The sequence below is a fragment of the Trachemys scripta genome, chromosome 3 (genome assembly GCF_013100865.1).
Source record: "Trachemys scripta elegans isolate TJP31775 chromosome 3, CAS_Tse_1.0, whole genome shotgun sequence".
Lineage (NCBI taxonomy): Eukaryota > Metazoa > Chordata > Testudines > Emydidae > Trachemys > Trachemys scripta.
In genome coordinates, this window is record NC_048300.1 from 173,263,195 (window position 1) to 173,288,204 (window position 25,010).

Below are 25,010 nucleotides of genomic sequence, written 5' to 3' on the forward strand. Positions count from 1 at the left end.
ATTCCCCTTCCCCCACAACTTCCTGCAATAGTTAGAGAATGGATGGCTCTGCACTGGGAAGCTAGAAATTTGAGGGGCAATCCAAGCTCTGCCACAGACTTCCAGTGTGACCCTGAGCAAATCACTTAGGGCCCATCAGGAGTTAGGTGCTTTTGAAAAACCCATTAGGTTCTACCTGCATTTTCAGGTGCCTAGGTACCTTTAGAAATGTGGCTTCAGTCTCTCTGTACCTCAGCTCTCCATATGCAAAATGTAGAAAATACTTCCTTTGACTTCTCTATTTATACAGTAAGCTCTTCAAGGGGACAAATGAGAGGGGACACAATAAAAGTATACCTCTATCCCGATATAACGCGACGCGATATGTATCCGAATTCGGATACAACGTGGTAAAGCAGCGCTCCAGGGAGGCGGGGCTGCATGCTCCAGCAGCTCAAAGCAAGTTCGATAGAACACGGTTTCACCTATAACACGGTAAGATTTTTTGGCTCCCACAGACTGTGTTATATTGGGGTAAAGGTGTATATAAAATAATGATCTAGAGAAGGTAGAACAGGAACTTCTGTTCTTCCTGTCTCATAACACAGAACAAGGAGATGTTCAATTAAATTAAAAGGTGGGAAATTCAAAACTGATAAAAGGAAATAGTTTTTCCACAGAACACGTGATTAAGTTGTGGAACTTATTGCCAAAGAATGTTGCTGAGATCAAGAAGTTAAGATTTCAAAAGTGATTGGATATTTATATGGATATCAATAATATCCAGAGCTATAATTAATGATAATTTTGAAGGGATATTAAACCGCATGCTTCAGGGCTTATCCTAACCTCTAATAGAGATCAGGGGGAGACAGACCCATCGGGGGGCAGATTATCTGACATCTACTACCCTGGTGTTCTTACGCCTTCCTCTGAAACACCTGGTGTTGGTACTTTTCAGAGACAGGCTAGATGGACCTTGGGTCTGAACCAGTGGGGCATACCTCACTACATATCTCAATATGGATACGTTCAATGCCTAGGCACAGTGGGATCCCTTCTCTTCCCCCTACCGCATCTCAGCTGGGGTCTCTAAGTGCTACTGTTATATATATTTATTTATTTTACCGTAGCACTGTGACAGCCACACTAATGGCCCAACCACCAAACCACAGTCTTAAGAAAGTGCTTATCTAAAGATCCTAAGATTTCTAATTTTACAGGCCAGTTAGCTAAATAGGCAACACTGCTAGCCCACTGATTTTTCCTGAGCTCTTAGGTAGTCAGTTAAGACTGTCAGCTTGAAAAAAAATGAATTAGGAGCAGCTTCAGGAACCACACCTGACCCTCAGTGTCTTCTCCCCCACCCTCCATCAAGGCATGTCCCTGGGCGCTAGATGCAGAGCAACAACTACAGTGTAGCACTGTAACTGGAAAGAAGGGGGGGACTCTCGGATTTAATTGTCAAGGAGGGTGAATTGATTTGTCTGTGTATTAGGTTTGGGGGAACTTCAGGAATCTAATATGGGGGAAACTAGGGCAGGGACCACTCCCCCCTTCTGGCAATGCACAAGAAGCCCTGGCCGGGGCACGGACACTCCCACCCTCAAACGCAACTGAAATATGGAATGCCTGTGTTTTGTTGCATCATGAACAGATCAGTGATTCTCAAGCAATTCCATACTTAGACCCCCGACACCCTCCCATGTTCCCATTTAGCAATATGAGAAAGGAGGATGCAACCGCACTGCCTAACAACTGTTTGCAATTCCCAGATTTGAAGAACTCACAACATATTATAATGGTTTTCAAGTAGAAAAACTTGTTCTTAAGGATGTTTTCTCATCTATGCAAAACTGGTTTGGGTTATTCACAATCTGTTACAGGTAGCATGGGCATAGTTAACTTGTTTCCAAATGCAAAAATGGTCTGATTCACACAATGAGAAAAAAATCCTTAAAGTCAAATTTCACACTTCAAAACCATTGTAATCGGTTGCTTAGGGTGCAGTAAGCAATAAAACAGGTGTTCCACAATTCAGTCATTTGTCACACATCTAAATGGCTCCTGTCACACCCTGAACTCTCTGAAGGCTGAGAAGTATGGGAGTCTGCTTTCCTTTTGACACTCATTGCCCTATGTCAGCTTCTCTCATGCAGCAGTGTTTGGGAAAAATTAAAAACTAGCAGAGGGAGCAATTAGCTCACTCAGTGAGTCTTTTCCATCTCTAGATTCTGTGCAATAAATCTCAGCCTCTTTCAATGATCTCAGCTAAGGAGAATAGTCTCTTTCGTTAGGTAAATGGCTTCAGGAGGCCAGCCCCCCCATCTTCTCTGGTAGCATCTCCGGCGTTACCTTATTGACACACAAGGAAATATTAAAAGAAACTAGGAGTGTAAAGTTGATATAGTGGCTGAATAATAAGACTTAGAGATATGTAAAGTAACAAATGACAACCTGCTACTCTGACACTCCTACTTATTGTATTAAATGAATAAGAAAGCACTTGTTAAATTAAATGCGAACACATTCAGGATGGATAAAAAATATTTCTGGCAACATATAAGACATGCTGCTGCCAGGTATTATTCAGTCAATTAGCTCAGATATCAAAAGAAGAAAAAAAGAATCTAATAGTATCTGCTAAACACTGATGCCTCTTTATCTGTAAAATATGTTTAAAAGCCTACAGACAAGAGAAACTCAAGTTACTTGTTTATCCCGCCTTTGTTAAAGATGAACTGTAAGTAGTTCAACAAAATAAGCTCCGATCCTGCACCAGGCTCCAACTGTACACAGCTCAGTAAAAGGATTGAGGCCACAGTATTTTGGCCAAGTTTAACCACCTCTTCCACTTTCATTCTCCACTAGCCTTCTACTGCCTTTGACACAGTCAACCCTTCCCACTCCTCCATCCCCAGCCTTTCTCCTCTGGGCTTCCATGACACTGTGCTGGGTCAGATCTTCCCTTTCTGCTCTCTTGTAGTTTCTTTCCAAGGCTCTAACTTCTCCTCATTCTGACAGAGTCCAGCTTGGCTCCATCCTTGGCCCTCTTCTATTCTTCCTCTGTAATCTCTCCTTGGTAAATGTCATACACTCCCCTGGTTTCAGGTATGATCACATTTATATTGGTGACTCCCAAATCTATATCCCAACCCCCTCCCTCTCTCCCTCTACGTAGTCCCACATCTATAACTCTCTCTCTTTCCTTTAATATTTTGCTGTCACAAAGATGACTAAACAGTCCCCCAGGCCCTCTCCCCAAAACTGAAACCACCACACTTGTCTTCCATGTTCATAACTTTGAGGTCACCTTTGATTCCTCCCTCTCTCTCTCTCTCCTCCCTTTCATATCCAAGCCATGTGGGACATTAGGCAGGTTAAAATATTTTTATTTCAGTGGGATTAAGACTTTGAAGATCCCACTTGAGCACAGAAACATTTTCTTTTTTTTTTTTTAAAGTTACATTTTAACAAGCATTGCATCAGATCTAATACATCACCATAGGACTATGGTCTTTATTATTGCAGGGGCCACACATACTTAATCAGAAGTTGAGATAACTATATATTTTTAGAAAAGAGAAAGACGCCCAATGTTCAGCTACCAATTAAAGTGCTACTCACATCTTTCAACTCCCTTAATTTCTATGATCAACAAAATAAGTTCCCATGATCTCATATCCAATGTATTGCCCTGAAAGCAATAAATAAAATGTAGCAAAAAACATGCTTTTGAATTCACTTATACACAAAGGTCAAACTTGTCTAAAAACAGAATTTTAACCTAGAAGGTGTAATTAACATTTTTAAAATCCCGCCTAGGGTTATCTAATGGTACATAAACTCTAGTCAAATCACAATAATTACTACAATTTTTATTTTTTTCCAGTGCCTCACTTTAATTTATTATTCTACCTGAATCCTGAGTATATTCTCCTATGATAAAAACCCCAAGATACTCTTTAGTTCAACTTTATACAGTAGCAATGTTTTGATAAAAGACCTAATTTCATTCCGAATATAATTCATGACCTGAAATCCGAATCCAATCCAGGAAACACAAATGAAAGTCTTTGATACAAGTTAAGTGACTGTATAGATGACACAAAACAGCACTGCATCACAGAACACCACTGCACCCGGTCTTATTCCGAGAATGATAACAACCCATTAATAAGTCACCCAGTTAGATATACAAATGGATTTCACAGATGAGGTGGGAACATAGCCAGGCCTATGAGCAGCATACTCATGAACATGCATAACAGCGTACACTATTGTTAGAAAGCCATTAACTAGGGATAAGTCATACAACACAGCTGAGAGGTGCGATTACCAGCATGGGTTGACAGACTCACACTAGCTCCACTTGAGCTATTGTGCTAAAAATAGTAGTTTGAACACTATGGCACGAGCGGCAGCACAGGCTAGCTGGCTGAGTTCAGATGGACTTGGACTCAGGTGGTTAGCCCAAACCACCTCCAGGGTCACAATGTCCACACTACTATTTTTAGCATGCTAGTTCATGATGAGATAGTGCACTGGGAAACACACCTCTAAGCTGCAGTGTAGACATACCCTAAACAGGTTTGGAAAGAAATCTGCCCTGTGGGTTGTTTCATAATTATTCATTACAGGTGCTTTTGCACCTTCCTCTGGTGCATCTGGTGCTGACCTCTGTTAGAAAGAGGACACCAGGCTAGATGGACCAATGGTCTTATCTAAGGTTGCCAATTTTGGTTGGATGTATTCCTGGAGGTTTCATCACGTGACAATCTTTAATTGATTAATCTTTAATTCCTGGAGACTCCAGGACAATCCAAGACTCTAGTTCAGTGGTTCTCAATCAGGGGTACATGTACTCCTGGGGATACACAGAGGTCTTCCAGGAAGTAGAACAATTCATTTAGATATTTGCCTAGTTTTACAACAAGCTACATAAAAAGCACTAGCAAAGTCAGTACAAACTAAAATTTCATACAGACAATGACTTGTTTATACTGCTCTATAAACTACACACTGAAATTTAAGTACAATAGTTATATTCCACTAGATTTATTTTATAATTATATTGTAAAAGTTAGAAAAGCAAGCAATTTTTCAGTAATAGTGTGCTGTGACATTCTTGTATTTTTATGTCTGATTTTGTAAGCAAGTAGTTTTTAAGTGGGGTGTAACTTGGAGGTATGCAAGACAAATCAGACTCCTGAAAGGGGTACAGTAGTCTGGAAAGGTTGAGAGCCACTGCTCTAGTCTCATCTATCTCATAAGTAGATAGGCAATTTCTGTGTTTCTATCAATCTAAATAAGTATTTTTTTTGCCTGTTATGTTTGCCTGTTATGAGCACATGTACACAGGAATACCTGTGTGTGTGAAAAATGGCTCAAAGCAAGAATTGGTTGTATAAGTTAGGCAGTTTATCATGGGCCAAGAAACAAGTTTTAAAAACTTGTTTTAAACCCATTCCAGCTAAACTGGTTCGTAATATTTCTAATAGAGCTTGTTCCCAACCACCCTGGCTTGCCAAGACAGGTTAGTAAAAACAGTTACTAACCTTCCGTTAACTGTTGTTCTTTGAGATGTGTTGCACATGTCCATTCCACTCCAGGTGCGTGTGCACCCCAAGCAGAGTCACCAGAAATTTTTCCCTCAGTGGTACGTGTTGGGGTGGCTCAAGTGCATTCTGCTGCCACTTGCTGATAATGCCGGTATAAAGTGCCCAGCCAACCCTACGACACCCTCAGTTACTTCTTTCCAGAAAACTCTGTTGTAGAGGGGCAGGAGGGCGAGTCGTGGAATGGACATTTGCAACACATCTCAAAGAACAACAGTTACGGAAGGTTAGTAACCGTTTATTCTTCTTTGAGTGATTGCACATGTGCATTCCACTCCAGATGACTTCCAAGCAGTTAAATAGGTGGATGGATCGGAGTTCATGGTTACACAGACTGCAGAACAGCTCAACCAAATTTGCATCGTCTCTGGCATGCTGAGTGATAGCGTAATGGGAGGAGAATGTGTGCACTGATGACCAGGTCACTGCTTTACAAATGTCCTGAATAGGGATCTGCACTAATGCTGCTGAGGATGCTTGCGACCTTGTGGAATGAGCAGTCAAGTTAGCTGGTGGCAAAACACCTGCCTGAACATAACAAAACCGTACACATGAAAATACATGAAGTGATTCAGGACGAAATTGTCTGTGAAAAGATTGGGAGACCCTTAATCCTGTTAGCTACAGCTAACAACAGTTGGGTGGTCCTTTGGAATTATTTAGTTCTCTCTATGAAGAAAGCTAGGGCTTGCCTAACATCCAATGAGTGAAGACGTTCATTCCTATTTGCATGTGGCTTTGGATAGAAGACAGGTAGATGCATTGCCTGATTGCTATGAAATTACAAAACCACTTTTGGGAGGAAACTGGTGGGGGAGGGGGGACGACACATAAATACACTTTATCTTTAAAGAAGACTGCATGGAGGCTCTGATGTGAGGGCACAGAGCTTGAAGATCCTTCTGGCCAAAGTGATGGCCACTAAAAAAAACACTTTCTGGGAGGGGTATAATAAGGAGCAAGTTGCCAAAGGTTCAAATGTTGGTCCCATAAGTTTCGAAAAGACCAACTTCAGTTCCCAGGGGGAACGGACTCTTTTACTTGAGGGTATAACCTTTCTAGGTCTGTCCAATTCCTCAAAGACATGTCATTTGAAAAAATGGACCAGTTATCCACACGAAAGTGGAAAGCTGATATCGCTGCAAGGTGAACCTTGATAGAGGAGATTGCTAAGCCTTGTTGTTTCAGTGCAATAGATATTCAAGTATGTCTTGTATGGATGAACACGTGGGTGAAACTTCATGTTGGGACACCCATAGAGAAAACCCACCTCCATTCTGAGAAGTAAGTAGCCCTAGTGGAGGGCTTTCTACTACCTAGGAGGATCTGATGAACTTGCTCTGAGCATGTCTGCTCCCTGGCAGTTAGCCATGGAGCTTCCAGGCCATTAGCTAAAGGGAGCTCAGGTTCAGGAGCAGCCAACCATGGTCCTGGGAAATCAGCTCCAGCTGCAACCACAGCAGGATTGCAGTCACCACAGAGATATAGTAGAATAGAGAACCAGTTTTGGTGGGCCCATGGTAGGGCTATCAGAATAACCCAGTTCCTCTTGATCTTTAGCACTGCTCTGTGCACGAGCAGAAAAGGAGGAAAAAGCATAGTAAAGATGTCCCATCAAAGATAGTAGGAAGGCATCCATGATACCTCGACTGTGACCTAGTAGGGAGTAGAATTGGTGACACTCTTCTACCTGTTTGCAAATAGGTCTATCCAGGGAGTTCCCCACTGGTGGGCCTGCAGAGGCTACAATGTCAACAGATGATAGGATCCAGCAGGTTCCCTCCTGTTTATCGGCACCAACTCTTGTACTGTCGCTCATACCGGTACCAACAGCGTAAGGTCTCTGACAGCGGCAAATGCCTCCGGTATGGTCAGTACTGAGACAGTATCGATACCACACTGTGCAGTACCAGACTCAAAGGTGCTTGCGCCAACAGTGCTTACTTCTGCAGTACCAAGACAGAGGAGTGCTTTGGTTTAGATTGCACTGTACTCTGATCCCCATGCCTGGCCGTCTTTGGGGTCAGGGATTGCCCCCTCTCAGCCGGCTGTTTCTTATGCCTTTTCCTAGGTACTGGGGATGGTGATTGGTGCCAGGACTCTGGTACAGTAGGAGGAGCACTCTTTACTGATGCCGAGGCACTCAGTGCCAAGTCTGAATGGCCTAGCTCAGATGGAGGTCTCAGAGCCACCTCCATGAGCAAAAACTTCAGCCTGGCCTCCCAGTCCTTCTCCATGTGAGGTCTAAAGTCCCTACAGATCTGGCAACAGTCCCCAGTGTGAGCTTTTCCTAGGCACTTCAGGCAGCTTGAGCGTGCATTGCTAAGAGGCATAGCTTTGTTGCAGGAGGCGCAGGGCTTAAAGCCTGGTGATCAAGGCACGCCTTGGCATGGGGAATGGACAAAAACTCTGCTAAAACACAAAGAGATAGAACTTCACTACAATTAACTAAAACCGACTACAACTAACTATGTACAGAAAGAAGATGACAACCACTGAGAGAGCTTGCAAAAGCAAGGATAGCAGTTCCAGTGACCATCACGGGTGGTAAGAAGGAACTGAGGGGGTTGTGGGGTCCACTGGGCACTTCATACCAGTGGCTGGCTTGTGGCAGAAGAGGGCTCTCAAGCTGCCTGATAGGTAACACTGAGGGGAAAATTTCCAGCAACTATGCTCAGGGCATGCACACACCTGGAGCTGAATGCACAAGTGTAATCACTCGAAGAAGCAAACAAAAGTTCCTAAACTCAGTTAGATGCCAGATCAGTGTAGACAGGGCTTTCCATTACTATAAAATTCCACCTAAGGTGGTTATTTTTATTGATTTTGCTAACAGGAAATACGATAGGGATCTTTTCTTGATGGGGTTCCTGCTGAAGACTGCAGAAAACACTGGTCCGCTCTCTGGACAGTGTGAATGTTTCTCTGAAAGCATAAACTCCCCCAGTAGCAGTTTAATTAATTAAAAATAGCCAAAAATCATTCAGAGATTTTGTAAGAAGTGCCCTGTGAGCTCTTCCTCATTTATACATGTATTACCTCACAATCAACAACCTTCAATTTTCTTCCCCCATTCAGAACACCAATAATGCCCCAAACAGTCAGCACTGATGAGCGACATTTATCCAGCTTAATACAGTAGGTGTCAGAAATCAGTCTGCCTGTTATCAGTAGTGTATGCGCTATACTCCCTCTTAAAGCAGATATTGCCCATTCTGGGTAAAACATATTGCATTCCCTTTTAAAAGCAATACGCTGAAAAAAGTAAGAAACCTCACATCAGTCCTCAACATCACACTCGAAGTGAGACTAATGCAATACAACTCCATCTTCCAAAACAAGAGACTCATCATGTAACTCAGCTCTCATGAATCATGAACTTTTATATATCCTGAAGTTGAGAACAGTCAAGTCACATGATATAATCCTTCCTCAGGAAGATGCCATTTTTGTACTTTGTTTAACACTCCAGAAATGAATGCATCAATACTGGACTTTTACAGAGCAGAATACAAAGTGCTACACTGTGATTTAACATGTCACAAATAAATTTTGGATGGGTCAGAACCCAGGTAGATACAACCAGTAACTGGCCAAACCTATAAGATCTTACACTCAACTTGCTGTCATTTCTCTGTTTCGATACAACACGGTAATTTCTGAACACTGCATCCAGTCAATTCCAAAATTTCAGAGAATGTTCTAGGCATCAATGGGCAGAACCCTATTGACATTTGGTGAAAAAGGTGAAAGTTAGAAATGGTGGAGCAGAGCTATCAGCTTCAGCTACCTTAGTAACTGTCTACAGATCAAAGAAATGGTTGATAGCAGACATTAACATATTTCAGCATAATACCCCCCATTTTAGCTCTATCCATCTTTCCAATACAGTTTAAAAAGGGAGGGGGGAGAGAGAATAAGAATGGTGGGGGTGCAATGGAGGAACACATATCACTCCTAACATGGTGGAAGGAGCAATGGAATCCCTGAAACAGAAGGCGACAGGAAAGTGGCACAAAGGGAGGTTGTGGAGGAGAATGAAGAGATGAACACAATGAACCCCTGATGTGTGCAACGAGTGTGTTTTACAGAAGCAATAAGGTGTGGAAACCCCAAGTCAAAAGTTAGTCAAGAACCAAGCTCTGTATGACAGAGGAGTTCCTTGAGATTTCATTGGTTGATGCTTCAAGGACTTTCTTGAAAAAGATAGTTGTGATAAACTTAGATACACAATCTGTAAATCAACAAAGACTTTTGCAGACAACCAAGGGTATACAGCTCCTTTACATCAATATCCTACTGAAATTAAATGTTTGATGTTACGTTCTTTGGGCCACAGTCATCCCTGATAAACTGCATTAAAGTTCCACCAGGAATGAATCTGGATCTTAATGTTTAATAGAGGTTCACATTTGGAACAGAAGTTTACATTTGTCTACTCCCCCACCCCCAACCTTCCCCCAATGGTGGCCATATTTGCTGGGTTTCCTGCATACACGAGATAAATTCCACAGCAGCAGCAAAGTAAAACTGAGAAGGAGTCACTGTTTCTGTGAGCTATAAACAGCGGCAGCAGCAGCAGCCTCAGTCCTCTGCTGCTACTACTGTAGTAGCGCAGGAAAGAGGAGAGAAACAAATCATCATGGAGAATAAAATCTCAAATTTGTTTTGGATTGCTCACAACTCAGGCTGGAGTTGTAACAGAGGAAAGAAAGTCTAGCCATAGTTAGGGGAACACACTCAACTTGAAACCTAATCAATTTTTTTAAAGTGTCAGAAGTAATTTCAGGTATCAGAGGGGTAGCCGTGTTAGTCTGAATCTGTAAAAAGCAACAGAGGGTCCTGTGGCACCTTTGAGACTAACAGAAGTATTGGGAGCATAAGCTTGCGTGGGTAAGAACCTCCCTTCTTCAGATGCAAGAGAAGTAATTTCAAGTACTCTGACTCCGAGTCCCTGTCAACTATTGTGATTTTACTTACTTTTGAAACTCCCCTCCACCCAACATTGTGAGACATACACACAAACAAAAGGGAAAGCGGGCCAAACAGGGAAAAAGGGAAACACAAAGTACACACACTAAACAACCAACAACAACAAAACCCACAAAGTTATTGAATTACTAAGACCTTACCTACATGGGAAAGTTTTTCAGTATGTTTTTCTGCTAGACCTATACCAAAAGAGTGCATCCATACCACTTTGCTTATGTCAAATTAAGCTACTTCCTATGCAAATCATAGCACAGAGCTGTGAGGATACATTTTTGAAATAGTAGAATTCTGGGACTTTGGGTCATATTAAACTCCCATGACAGCTGATAATTTATCTGCTTTTAGTGATTCAGTGACATTTTCAAACTGCTGTCAGGCAGCATGGTTAGTACCACAATCCTGAGAGTAATTAATATGAACAGGGTGCCACAGATGTATTTACAGTCATGCGGATGGATGGCTTTGTTTGAGTTGGGAGACAGCCATCAGCACAGCTGCCATGATACCGTGCAGATACTGCTAGAGGAGGGGAGGAGGAGGTCGAACAGTTACTTCTGCATAACATCTTCCTGAAGCAGCTTCACTCAGTGAAGTTCAGCCAGCACCGACTGATGGAACAGGTGCTGCAGAAATGGGATGACCAGCAGTAGTGGCAGAACTTCAGAATATAGAAGGCTGCTTTCCTCAAGACCAATGCAAAGCTCTCCCTAGAGCTGCAGTGGCAGAACACCCACATGAGTGTTCCCTTCAGCATGGAGAAGCATGTGGAACCATCTGGGAGCTCACCATCCCTAACTGCTAACAGTCAGTACCTGACCAGTTTAATGGTGGTAGACCAGCTGTCAGGGCTGTCGTCACAGAGGTTTGTGCTGCTATTAAGAGGGTGCTGCTGCGTCGGGTCATAAAGCTGGGCAACACACAGGAAGTTATTGATGATTTGCACGTTGGGGGTTTCTGAATTATATAAAGGGCCACTGATGGAACCCACATGTCTATTATCTGCCCCCGCTGCACCAGGACTCAGAATTCATCAACCACAATGCCATTCCATAGTGCTAAGAGGTCTGGCTGATCACTGTGGTAGGTTCACCAACATTAATGTGGGGTGATCTGGAAAGCTTCATAACAGGATCTTTAGAAACTCACCCATTTTATGCAATGAAAAAATGGAACTTTAGCTCCCAAGACCGCGGTGGACTTTAATGATGTTGCAATTCCTCCTGTCATTCTGGAAGTCTCAGCTTACTTTCTGCTTCCCTGGCTTATGAAGCCCTTTACTGGGCACTTGGATAGGAGAAAGGAGCAGTTTAACTATATCCTGAATAGCTGCAGAACAGTGGAGTGTGCACATTGAGATGCCTAGAGGGAAAGGGGAGGAGGTTCATGATAAGGCTAGATGATTCTGAGAAGTACCTGCCTCATGTTATAGCTGCTTGCTGTTGTGCAAAACATCTGTGGGAGCAAGGGAGAGTGTGTCTCACCATGGTCTGAGAGACAGAGGTGAAGAGACTGGCTGAACTTTATAAACGGCCAAAAAGGATGCATCTGCAAAATGACCTAACTGGTCAGGGAAACACTGTGCTTGTACTTTGACGTCGGGATGTAGTGGAGGAAAAGGAATGTAATGTAACCAAGAAAACGAATAAAGTGAATACACTTTGTGTGGCAATTTTATGGACTGTATCTCAACAAAATCTTTCAGCAAAATTGTAATTAAAAAAAAAATCTTTTGGGATTTAACAACACACAGCACAAAGTTAAAGCCAATGGAAATGAGGCATTCAGACCCAAAGTGCTGATGCACACATCATTGTGCAGATGAGGTAACAAAAATATGTAGGTGAATGTGTAGCTGGTCTCTTTGTTTGGGGGGGTGTTGTTTGTTTTTTGTGGTACATATGGAATGGAACTGTGGGAAGGGCCTCTCTCTTGTACTTGGTGGAGTAAAAGGGTGTCCTAGACGCCTATATTTTTGACAGGCTGCAGGACATGGTTAGGTTGGTGTCCTGGGCATTGGGAAAGAGCAACACCATTCTCCAGAAAGTTGGTCTGCTTCTGCATCACATCCAGTATCTTTTCCCGAAGGCCCCTTTCTATATCAATGCATTCCCTTGACTGCTCGCTGACATTCTTTCTCTCTCATTCTGATACTAGAGCAGGGTAGGCAACCTATGGCATGCACGCTGATTTTCAGTGGCACTCACGCTGCCCGGGTCCTGGCCACCTGTCCGGGGGACTCTGCATTTTACACCTCTATGTCAATATAACACGGTCCTTGGGAGCCAAAAAATCTTACCGCATTATAGGTGAACCCGCGTTATATTGAACTTGCTTTGATCCACCGGAGTGCGCAGCCCTGCCCCTCCAGAGCACTGCTTTACCACGTTATATCCGAATTCGTGTTATATCGGGTTGCGTTATATCGACGCAGCGGTGTAATTTAATTTTAAATGAAGCTTCTTAAACATTTTAAAAACCTTATTTACTTTACATACAGCAATAGTTTAGTTATATATTATAGACTTATAGAAAGAGATTCTAAAAACGTTAAAATGTATTACTGACACGCGAAACCTTAAATTAGAGTGAATAAATGAAGACTCGGCCCACCACTTCTGAAAGGTTGCCAACCCCTGTATTAGAGCATGAAATCTTCTCTCCATTTTTCTGTCTTTATGACCTTTTGCTCAGATGCTGTCATGAGGTCAGCAAACATATCCTCCATCATCTTCTCTCCCTTCTCTTAGGGCTAGTCTACACTACCCGCCCGGATCGGCGGGTAGAAATCGATCTCTCGGGGATTGATTTATTGCATCTCATCTAGACGGATAAATTGATCCCCAAATCAACGCGCGTACTCCTACCTCGTCAGGACGAGTAAACGCTGTCGACGGAAGAGCCGCGGTGGTCGATTTGCTGCCATCCTCACAGCGGGGAAGTCGAATAGGATACGTCGAATTCAGCTACGCTTTTTGCGTAGCTGAATTTGCGTATCTTAAATCGATCTCCCCTCCCAGTGTAGACCTAGCCTTAGAGTCTGCCACGCCTTCAGCCACTGATAACGCCCCTCTCTCTGAGGGCTCTGACATATACAGTGTATAGCACCTGACGAGTGCCTCATATTCACACACTACAATACCATGCAAATATTTATTGTCCTATTACTAGTTTCACGTCAACAATGATAAAATGTGGCTTTTCTTCCCTCCTCAATTTTTAGCATATTCTTCTTCTACTTTTACCAGTCTGAGGTACTTTTGGGGATGGCAAGATGTTTTCCACCTTATTTCTCCCTTACACAGGACCAGTGCTGGCAGGAGGGCCTCCCAAAGGGCTGGTTATTAACTGTATGTGCACATCTGCAGGCTGTACTTACATTGCTGGATGTTACCCTAAGGCAGGGGTGGTCAACAGGCGGACCGCGGGCCAAATCCGGACCACCAGATGCTTTTGAACAGACCCCAAAATTTTTTTTTTTACTTACTTATTATCATTCTTGTTTTCCATGGAGTCTGGATCTTGACTATACCTTGACCAAGAAATTTGGACCTTGACAAAAACTAATTGACTACCCCTGCCCTAAGGTGTGTTCTCAAGAGGAGGGTCCTGTTCAAAAAAGCAATGGGCAAACCTGAAAGATATGTAGCACTACTATTTACAAGGATGGTGCCCCATAGCTGGAACAGGAGTAGAAGAAAAACACCATCTATAGGGGATACCCCAAGTAAGCTTCATTGCCTTGCAATGTGTATTCCAACACAGAGCAAGATCTCTCTCTTTAATTCTATTTTATTATGCTTGCCGACCAGTACAAAGTACACTGTAAAATTGTTTTTCAGTCAGGGTATGAACCCTTTTTGCTGGAAAAGGGTTAACAACGCTGAGGGGCTGACTGAAAATAACCATGATCTTCTGTAACTTGTGTATTCACAAATGCCTTATCTCTGTGCTTTACAAAATGTCTCTGTAGCCTCATTTGGACAATTCACATCATATTCCAATGCGTGTTTGATAATGTAAAGGTGACTAGAAGCTCAGGGCATTGATCTAACTGTGACCCAAAGTTTGGTTTTTTTTAATTGTTTTTTTTTTCTTTCTGTATCTGCAGCTACAGTTCCTCCCATGAAATGTGTATTGTTTTTAACCCCTGTGGTGCCACTACCTTGAGCAGGGAGGGGGCCCATGGTCGACTGTGAGGGAGAAGCACGTTTGGTCCATGGTTGTGAGATTTGGTATATCAGGGAAATAAACTCTTTTGCTATTTTGAACACATGGGAGGTGGGGGGAAGATGGGACAAAAAGCTAAGTAGGCAGAAAGGCATATCTGTCCATTCATACATAGCTCACATCTGCCCAAAGTTGCAGTGCCCAGCTAGTATCCAGAACAAAGTTGTTTAAATTTTCGTATTCAGCTAGTACCAGGACAGTTTATTGCAATACAACACATAATATTAACTGGTTGAGATCCCCTCTGCAACACTATCAGGCGGGCTCCCTGCCTGGGTCTTGGGGCCTATCTCAATGCTATCTCCACTTGGGGTCAATCTCTAGCTCAGGGTAAGGTATGCCAAAGAGATCTTGGTTGTCTGGGGGAACCTCTTCCTTGCTGGGTTCTGTAGTTGGCTGGGTGCCTTCTAAACTGCCACAATTTAGCAGGGTTCCACGGTGGCCTATTGGCAAAAATCCAATCCAGCTCCCCAGTACATGTGGATACAATGAGAACATTAACTGAGATCTTGTTTTTGTCTCTGCTGAAAAATGGGTTCTTCTAAACAGAAATAGATACGTGAAGGACTCTGACTGGGCAAACATCGCGGCACTCCTGAAGTGTAATAAAAATAGTCCAGAACATATGTAAGTATATGCAGTGTTGGAAAGAGCTTGAGATTCGTTTAATGAAAGGGAAAACAATTGATCCTTCAGAAATGTATCTTACTGAAGATAAAAAAAAGTACTGGTGAAATGTTTTGATGCACCTGATTTCAATCATGCAGTCGTTTCCAGAAAGAAATCTTACTTTCCATTGTTCTTCTGGCTCAGAGAATTTATACATGCCAAACAGTGGAAACTTCTTGAAAGAAGTGGATCAAGTAATGGAACAACATGTAGGATGTGTTCAAAGGGGTATGATCCAGGCTCTCTATTTAGGGAAAGACATTTAGAATGAATTGATTTAATAAGTCACCAAGAAATTACTCCAGAAAATAGTGAAACGTGAAGGAGTCAAAATATTGCTCTATCATTTTAGACTGCAACTCCAAGGTTAGCCGTCAGGAACCAATGTATGTAATAATTAGAACAGTTGTGGTTGACAGAAAGCCAGAAATTAAAGAACTTTTCCTAGGGAATACATGAAGCAATTAGTCTCAGTTTCTCAAACACAATTTTAGAAAAGCTTGACAACTGCAGAGATCATTCCTATGATAATGGGGCAAACAGGCAAGATGTTCAAGCTTGACCGCTACACACAAAAAAATACCCAACCCATGTGGGTTGCATACATTGCATTTGGTTATTGTAGATGCTGAAAAATCATCACACGATGGTGCTAGTTTCTTGGGATACCGTCAGAAACTCTACAATTATTTCCTGCTACCACACAGCAATGGGCTGTTTTTTGTGCCATCAAGTTAATGTGAAGTTAAAATCTTGAAGTGAAACAAAATGGGAAAGCAGAGTTTAAAATGCAGTAAGATTTCAAGCTGCTGAAGTCACAAGGAGGCTGTGTTGGAGGTAAGAGAAATGTACTGAGGTCATGGCAAAAATAGAGCCTTGGCTGAGAAAATTGGATCATACCGTTTACTGATATGCTCAATTGTGTGGCAAGACATTTTGATTAACATCAATCACATCAGCAAGCTTCTACAATCCTCTTCTATGCAAACTGATCTGGCTATAAATTTGCTAGAAAGTCCTTCTGATGTATTACAGGGAAAATGGATTTTCTGGTGCTCAAATAAAAGCCAAGAAGATTTGTGAGCAAATGAATACACCTGCACATCTCAAAGAGAAACATCTTACAAGTGCAAAACCTCCCCACTTTACCTAGGAAACACCTGACAAACTATTTGAAGACGTACTTAATCAGTGAGAGGCCTTTTTTTTAAAAAAATAAATAGAGCAGTGGATTCAGCCATCACATCAGTTGAAAACATTTCAAACTATGAGAAGTGTAAGAGACAAGTTTGGACTTTTTTTGGGATTTGAAACAGACAACTGAAAAGCCTAAGGAAATTCTGCAATAACTTACGAAACAATTCGAGCTCCAAACATGAATTAGATTGCAACAAAAAGGATCTTTTTCAAGAATTTTTAAGTTGCAGTTTGCTTCCAAAGAAAATGACACTTTTTGAAGTTCTCTCCTTTATACATGAAAACCAAATTAAAGAGATATATCCTAATCTTTGGATTGCACTGAGAGTTGCTGTAAGATTCGCAGTAATGGCAACATCTCCTGAGAGGAGTTTTTCAAAGTTAAAGCTGATAAAAACATTCTTGCGATCATCAATGGCTCAGGATTGTCTGTTTGGATTGGCAATTATAAAAATGAATAATGATTTAGGAAGAGACCAGTCATATGATGACATAACTAATGACTTTCCCTCAAAAAAGTGTCAGAGAAAAATCTTTCAATGAAGGCAACATGCTGTTTATGTATTTTAGTATTACCCCCAATTCCCATTCATCTTATTTAATATGGACTTTTAACAAGTGTATTAGTATGTGTTGTGTTGGAATTTTCTTTTTTGGTTTGTAGAAATAATGCAATTAGTATTTTAGTGAGAAGCAAGGGGGGACCAAAATATTCCTGTTTAGAGTCCCCCCTGGGCTAGCACCAGCTCTGAGGACATAACTGCTATATGGACTCCTGGTATGTGAACTTGTCATGAGCTGGAATCACTAAGGGGAACACCTGGCTGTACATAAACACACCCTGCCGGGGAAAGCAGTGACCCAGGGACTGGGCAAGGAAGAACTGGACTGGTTCTTCGGATGTTTGGGGTCAGTCCACATGACCTTGGAGCAGTGGAGGGAGCATTTAACAGACAAGCTGGTCTAGGTGTGAAGCAATATAATGTGGGAGCACTGCCTGAAACAATATATTACATTCAAAATACATCCACACAATCCTCATACTGGTGTAACTCATTTCAGAACAGAATTATATCTCTTCCAAAGCAAAGTAAAATGGAATAAGATGCCAGATAAATTGAAAAAATAACTTGTGTCCACACAAGAGAGTTTGTCAGAAAAACTAAAGTTATACCATTAAACAAAACAAAGCTTTCCTGTGTAAAAAAGGCTTAAGTCAATCTCGTACTTATTATCTGTAATAACAATAGGTACAAAAATTCAGACAGAAATGCAAAATCATCTTCTCCTTGGACCATAATTATTTTTATAGGTGTGGTGATAGGTCTTAAGGAAAGCAAAAGCTACATATGAAAATAATTTGAATGAGTACCTTGCTCTTATTCTTTTGCTAACCTGCATGATGTTTGCAATTTGTAATGACTGACAAAGAATATATAATTTTACTGATAATGTAAGAAAAATATTAAACCCACTGGTGACTACTTCCTATTGTGTGCATTATTCAAAATCAGTGAGCCTGTTCAAAGCAATAAAAACAATGAAAGGTAACTCAGAAGGCAGTGTAACATGTTTGAAAAGTTTCAGTTCTCTGTAAGGAAAGTCACTGACAAACTATGGCTCAGTCCCATAAACAGTTATCCACACAAGTAGTCCCACTGAAGTCAGTGGGATTACTTCTGTGAGGAAGAGTTTGCAGGGATGAGCCCTATACTCTCAGCATCCCACAAGGAAGATGGAATTTGGCTGCTCCATGACATTTTTACGAAGCCAGTTTTTAGATAACAGTTTACTGTTTTTTGAGTACCGATTTGTTAAAGGGCTTTTAAATGTTCTCCTTCCAGGAAGTTTTTTCACAGGAACATAGGAATTGCCACCTTGGATCAGACCCAAAGCCCATCTAGTCCAATAACCTGTCTTTCATCGTGGTCAGTACCAGATGCATTAGAGTAAGTGTAAGAACCCTCTATATTGTCTCTATATAAATCCAAGATGTGGGCGTACCATGAATACTGCGTGCAGATGTGGTCGCCCCATCTCAAAAAAGATATATTGGAATTGGAAACCGTTCAGAAAAGGGCAACAAAAATGATCAGGGGTATGGAACAGCTTCCGTATGAGGAGAGATTAATAAGATGGGGACTTTTCAGCTTGGAAAAAAGACAGCTAAGGGGGGATATGATAGAGGTCTATAAATCATGACTGGTGTGGAGAAAGTAAATAAGGAAGTGTTGTTTACTTTTTCTCATAACACAAGAACTAAGGGTCACCAAATGAAATAGGCAGCAGGTTTAACACACACAAAAGGAAGTATTTTTTTAAACAACGCACAGTCAACCTGTGGAACTCCTCGCCAGAGGATGTTGTGAAGGCCAAGACCATAACAGGGTTCAAAAAAGAACTAGATAAATTCATGGAGGATAGGTCCATCAATGGCTACTAGTTAGGATGGGCAGGGATGGTGTCCCTTAACTTCTGTTAGCCAGAAGCCGGGAATGGGTGACAGGGGATGGATCACTTGAGGATTACCTGTTCTGTTTATACCCTCTGGGACACCTGGCATTGGCCACTGTTGGAAGACAGGATACTGAGCTAGATGGATCTTTGGTCTTGACCCAGTATGGCCTTTTTTATGTACAGCAATTAGGGTCATGTAAGCACCCTCTGTATGGCATGCCCACCCATTAAAGTAGATATTAGTAACAGATATGAAGCATGCACAGTGGCTATTGTGATAGCAAGAGGTGTGCATGAATTGATTTCTCTCAATGCAGAGGAGACATTAACTTTCATGGAGGCTTCATTAATGATGACGTTTCCCACCTGGCAGTTTAAATTGTCAGCTATGATTGGATAGTCCTACAAACACTGACCATTTCACAGTGCTGGTTAAAGAATCATGTCATGGAGATGGATGCCAAAGTTAAGTTTTGTTTAAACACGATGTCTAATATGGTGGAAAATTGATGTTTTGTTTAAATGCAGTAAACTCAGTTTTGAATGTAAACATATGATTTGGAATAGAGACACCACCAAAACAACAGGCAAGAATTTGCTCTGTTTGTCCAGTGTTTGCCACTAGTCTGCAGAAGCTACCATAATAAACATGATTAATAACAACACAAACTCTTGCATCTGAAGAAGTGAGGTTCTTACCCACGAAAGCTTATGCTCCCAATACTTCTGTTAGTCTCAAAGGTGCCACAGGACCCTCTGTTGCTCTTAACACAAACTCTGTGACAGAGCCAGGAACTGACCCCAAACATCCTGAGAACCAGTCCAGTTCTTCCTTGCCCAGTCCCTGGGTCACTGCTTTCCCCAGCAGGGTGCGTTTATGTACATATGTACAGAAGCGCACACACCCCAGCCCAAAATAAATTGATCACTCCTCCCCTACCACCTAGCAGTGGTCTCTGGCACAATTCTTCCCTCCCTCACTCCCAAACGATGATCTCTCCTATCCTCTGCCCCATACAGGGGTCTCTCCTCCCCTTACCTGCCCCCATACTATGGTCACTCCTCCCCTCCCACACAGTCAAAAACAACAAAGAGTCTGGTGGCACCTTAAAGACTAACAGATTTATTTGGGCATAAGCTTTCGTGAGTAAAAACCTCACTTCTTCGGATGCACACAGTGTGACCATTCCTCCCCTTTCTCCTAGCAGTGGTCTCTCCCGTCCTCCCATATACTGATCACTCTTCTTCTTACCCACCCCTCCTGCTAGGTCATTCCTCCCCCCCACACAGTGACCATGGCTCCCTTTCTCCCCGCCCCCCAGCAGTGGTCGCGCCTCCCCTTCCCCCCCCCCCAGTTGCCGCCCCTCCCCCCCCCTCCCCCCCCCCCCGCAGTCTCCAGCTCCACATGCACTGATAACTCCCCCCCCCAACAGAAGTCTCCCCTCCCCCAGCCCTGCCCGTCCCTTACCAAGGCGCTGCTCCGCTGGGCGCGGCGGGTGTTGGAGCGCCCCGAGTGCGGGCGCCCACAGCAGCAGCAGGAGGGCAGGGACCAGCCCACAGAGCCGGAGCCTCATGGTCCGAGCGTGGCTCCCGCTCACATCGGACCGGGAAGCCGCCTCTGCACCGGGGGACAGGCTCCGCCGCAAAGCGCCTCCCTCAGCTCTCTACCGGCTCCCACAGTGCGTCCGACCCGCCGGCCCCAGGGCCCACACCCGGAAACCCGGCTGCCCGCGGAGCATTGTGGGTGTGGCGGGGCCGCCGCCATCTTGTCCCCGGGCCGGGTCGCGGGGCGAGCCCGGCGTGGGTCGCAGCCCCCGCAAGGGACGCGCCGGGGGGGGGTCTGACGCCGACGTGAAGGCCACACACGGCGAGCGAGCGAGGCCGCTGCCGGCCCCAGCCCGGAGAGAGGGGCTGACTCAGGCGCGGCGGGGGATCCGGTCCCTCCCCTGGGGAGCCTCGCCCCAGAGTGCCACGGCGTCCCCGCCCGCCCTAGCCCCCGACGCGCCCCTTTCGGGGGAAGCTCCACCACGACATAAATGAGCTGCCGGCTACACGGCAAACGGCTCCGTTTCAGGGATCCCAACAGTGTGTTGTGCTTCAAAGGGTTAAGCGCACCGTGCCCGCTGCGGGGACCGGATCCTGGCGCGTGTTGCTGCGCATACAGTGCCGAGCACAAGGGGCCTGATTGAGGCCTGTATGCGCTGCCCAATATAAATAAATAACCCTATTCAATGTGTTAATTCTCTTCCCAAATCATGGCCCACTATTGTGGTTAAAACACACGTTGGTGTCATCTGCACTGCACGCCTCAAGCAGGATTTGGGGACATGGAGGGGAACAACAGTCCATCTAGTCTGGTCTCACCTCTCAAGCAGCGATGATACTGTGGTGTGTGGGGTAAAAAATGAAAGCCAAGGGCAAGGGGGAACATGACAGTGTGCTGCCTGCCAGGAGCCAAGACATGATGGCATGCTAACATTGGACAGACTTCTGAAGTCAATGAGGAAGGATCCGTTGGTGATAGTTCTGTCCCCTATTCCGTGACTTTACGGGACCTCCCTCCCACTCTACCCTGAAGCAGCAGGGGCTTGGCTCCAGTCAGTGGCCTGGAGCTTTGACCCGCCAGCAGCCAAGAGCGGCACTTGGGCCAGCCTGCGTGAGGAGGGTTGGATCGCATGCTGGGGCCGGCGGGGGCAGTCGAGCAAGCAGCCTGAAGTGGCGCTGGGGCCCGCTCAGCTCTGGGGGGGGGCAACAGCCTAGCCTGGCAGCGGCACTGGGGCCAGCCCAGCGGCTCGGCCTGGCACTGAGGGGACCAGCCCGGAGCTGGGGGGGGCGGGCGCTTGGGACTCCATGGGGGAAAAGGGGCTCAGGGCTCCTTCAGACATGCAGGGTGGGGCTGGCAGGCTAACCTCCCCGAAGGGGAGTACGCACCCACCGCCCCTGAAGTCTTTGTGTGTCTCTCTCCTTCTATCACCTTCATAATTAATCTCTAAGTAGAATCAGAATCATGGGACATTGATTTGGTCTAAGTTTGGACAATAAAACTTAAAAAAAGAGACTGTGGACTCTCCTTAGCAAGCTGGGGAGAAGCCCTGCCTTGCTACAAGGGTGCAAATAGAAGAGAGGGAAGAATTATTTAGGGCAGTGGTGGGCAACCTGCAGCCTGCATGCAGCCTGTCAGGGTAATCCGCTGGCGGGTCATGAGACTGTTTACATTGACCGTCTGCAGGTATGGACTCCCACAGCTCCCAGTGGCCGCGGTTTGCTGTTCCCGGCCAATCGGAACTACAGGTGTCCGTGCCTGCAGATGGATCACCACTGACCTAAATAATTCTTCCCTCTCTTCTGTTCCATTCCCACTAAGTTACCTTGACGTACAGCCACCGCAGTAATTAAATGACTTCTGCATGTCCACATTACGCTCCTTGTGCTGGCATCCTCACCAGGAGCAATTTCACCAATTGAACTGTCAGCGTAGGGCATTGTGGGATGGCTTCTGAAAGCCAGCAACAGTCAATGTAAGCAATGCCGTGTCTACACTAACAATGTGTCGACCTAAGCGCTACGCCTTTCGCGGCGGTGGAGTTATTAAGTCAGCATAGCCGGCATGTTACATCAGTGGGAGCAACATTTCAGTTTAGTCGCTTACAGAGTTGGTTGACGTAAGCTCCCTTGTATTGACCTAACTCTGTAGTGTAGACCAGGGCATGAGTACCTGAGTAGTATATGATGAGGGTATAAATTGGTGTAGTAGAATGGAACTAAGGGAAAATATAGGATGCATAGTAGGAAAAACAACAAAATTAAATTAGTTGTTTTCCTATCTAAAAAACTTCAGGCTGTATACAGTGGCATAATCTTCCAGGGGAAGTGGTAGAACTCCCTTTGTATATGACTTCTGAAACTAGACTAGACAAAGCATTAGGAAGTGTCCTGTAAGGAACAAACTGGCAGGAAGATGGACTGAATGAGCTCATTGGCATAGGGGCTGGAGCTAGCCATGCTGAGGGTGCTGCCGCACCCCCTGGGTTGAAGTGGTTTCCATTATATACAGGGTTTACAATTTGGTTCAATGGCTCTCAGCACCCCCACAATAAAAATTGTTCCAGCATCCTGAGAACAATTTTAGAGAATTAAAAGATATGATGAGATTAGCAGGTTAGTATATTCACATCTCTTGATTGTATTAGACAAGGTTGTGACGGGTTGGATCACAGAAACCCCCTTGGGAGCTGCCACCAGATGTGCCAAGACTACCCCTGCTTCTGTTTTCCCTGCCAGCTCAGGACTCCAGCACCCTGTCTTGCTGAGCCAGACACTCCCGTCTGGCTCCAGACACAGACCCAGGGTCTGAATCACTTGTCCCAAAGCTGCAAGTTTACCTGAAAACAGCTCGCAGTAGCATGCTTGTCTTTAGCACTCAGATGCCCAACTCCCAATGGGGTCTAAACCCAGATAAATCCGTTTTACCCTGCATAAAGCTTATGCAGGGCAAACTCATAAATTGTTCGCCCTCTATAACACTGATAGAGAGATATGCACAGTTGTTTGCTCCCCCAGGTATTAATACATACTCTGAGTAAATTACTAAATAAAAAGTGATTTTATTAAATACAGACAGTAGGATTTAAGTGGTTCAAAGTAGTAACAGACAGAACAAAGTAAGTCACCAAGCAAAATAAAATAAAATGCGCAGATCTATGCCTAATCAAACTAAATACAGAACAGATAATCTCACCCTCAGAGATGCTTCAGTAAGTTTTTCTCAGACTGGACATCTTCCAGGCCTGGGCACAATTCTTTCCCCTGGTACAGCTCTTGTTGCAGCTCAGGTGGTAGCTAGGGGATTCTTCATGATGGCTCCTCCCTCTCTCTGTTCTCTTCCCCCCTTTATATATCTTTTGCATAAGGCGGGAACTCTTTGTCTCTCTGGTTTTCCACCCCCCCTCACTGGAAAAGCACCAGGTTAAAGATGGATTCCAGTTCAGGTGACATGATCACATGTCACTGCAAGACTTCATTACTCACTTGCCAGCACACACATATACAGGAAAACTCACAGGTAAATACAGCCATCTGCAGACAATGGGAGTCATCAAGATTCCAAACCATCATTAATGGTCCACACTTTACACAATTACAATAGGCCCTCAGAGTTACATTTTATATTTCTAGTTTTAGATACAAGAGTGGTACATTTATACAAATCAGATGATCATACTCAGTAGATCATAAGCTTTGTAATGATACCTTACAAGAGACCTTTTGCATGAGGCATATCCCAGTTACGTTACATTCACTTATTACCGTATTTTCTCTAAAACTATCTCAGTTACATTATATTGACTTATTATCAAGTTTTTATAAAACCATATAGACTGCACAACGTCACAAAGGTCAATCCTTCTCTTTATTGATATGGACTTGGCCTACTATGGACTAATGAAATCTGGAGTCTCTGAAATTAGCAATCCCTAATTGCTAAAGGATACACAAGGAAATTTTCCAGAACATCTGTGTTTCTTTCCTGCTTCCTCCTCTTCTCTTCTTGTGCCTGAAAGTAAAGACTCTAAGGGCTGGTCTACGCTGGGTGGGGAAGGGGGGGAATCGATCCAAGATACACAACTTCAGCTACACGAATAGTGTAGCTGAAGTCAAAGTATCTTGGATCGAATTACCTGGGGTCCAGACGGCACAGGATCGACGGCCGCGGCTCCTCCGTTGACTGCGCTACCGCCGCTCGCTCTGGTGGAGTTCCAGAGTCGACAGTGAGCGCGTTCGGGGATCGATATATCGCGTCTTAATGAGACACGATATATCGATCCCGGATAAATCGATTGCTACCTGCGGATACGGTGGGTAGTGAAGACG

The 25,010-nt window shown here is 44.0% G+C and overlaps 1 protein-coding gene across 1 annotated transcript in view; it reads right to left on the minus strand.

Annotated features, from left to right (window-relative positions):
* The window catches only part of ADAM17 (ADAM metallopeptidase domain 17), a 63,467-nt gene extending 42,543 nt beyond the window's left edge, over window positions 1-20,924 (minus strand). The window contains exon 1 of the mRNA XM_034766485.1: window positions 20,608-20,924. Within this exon, the coding sequence (XP_034622376.1) occupies window positions 20,608-20,713 (106 nt within the window). The 5' untranslated portion in view covers window positions 20,714-20,924. The remainder of the gene's footprint in view (window positions 1-20,607) is intronic.
* Between the last annotated feature and the right edge of the window lie 4,086 nt (window positions 20,925-25,010).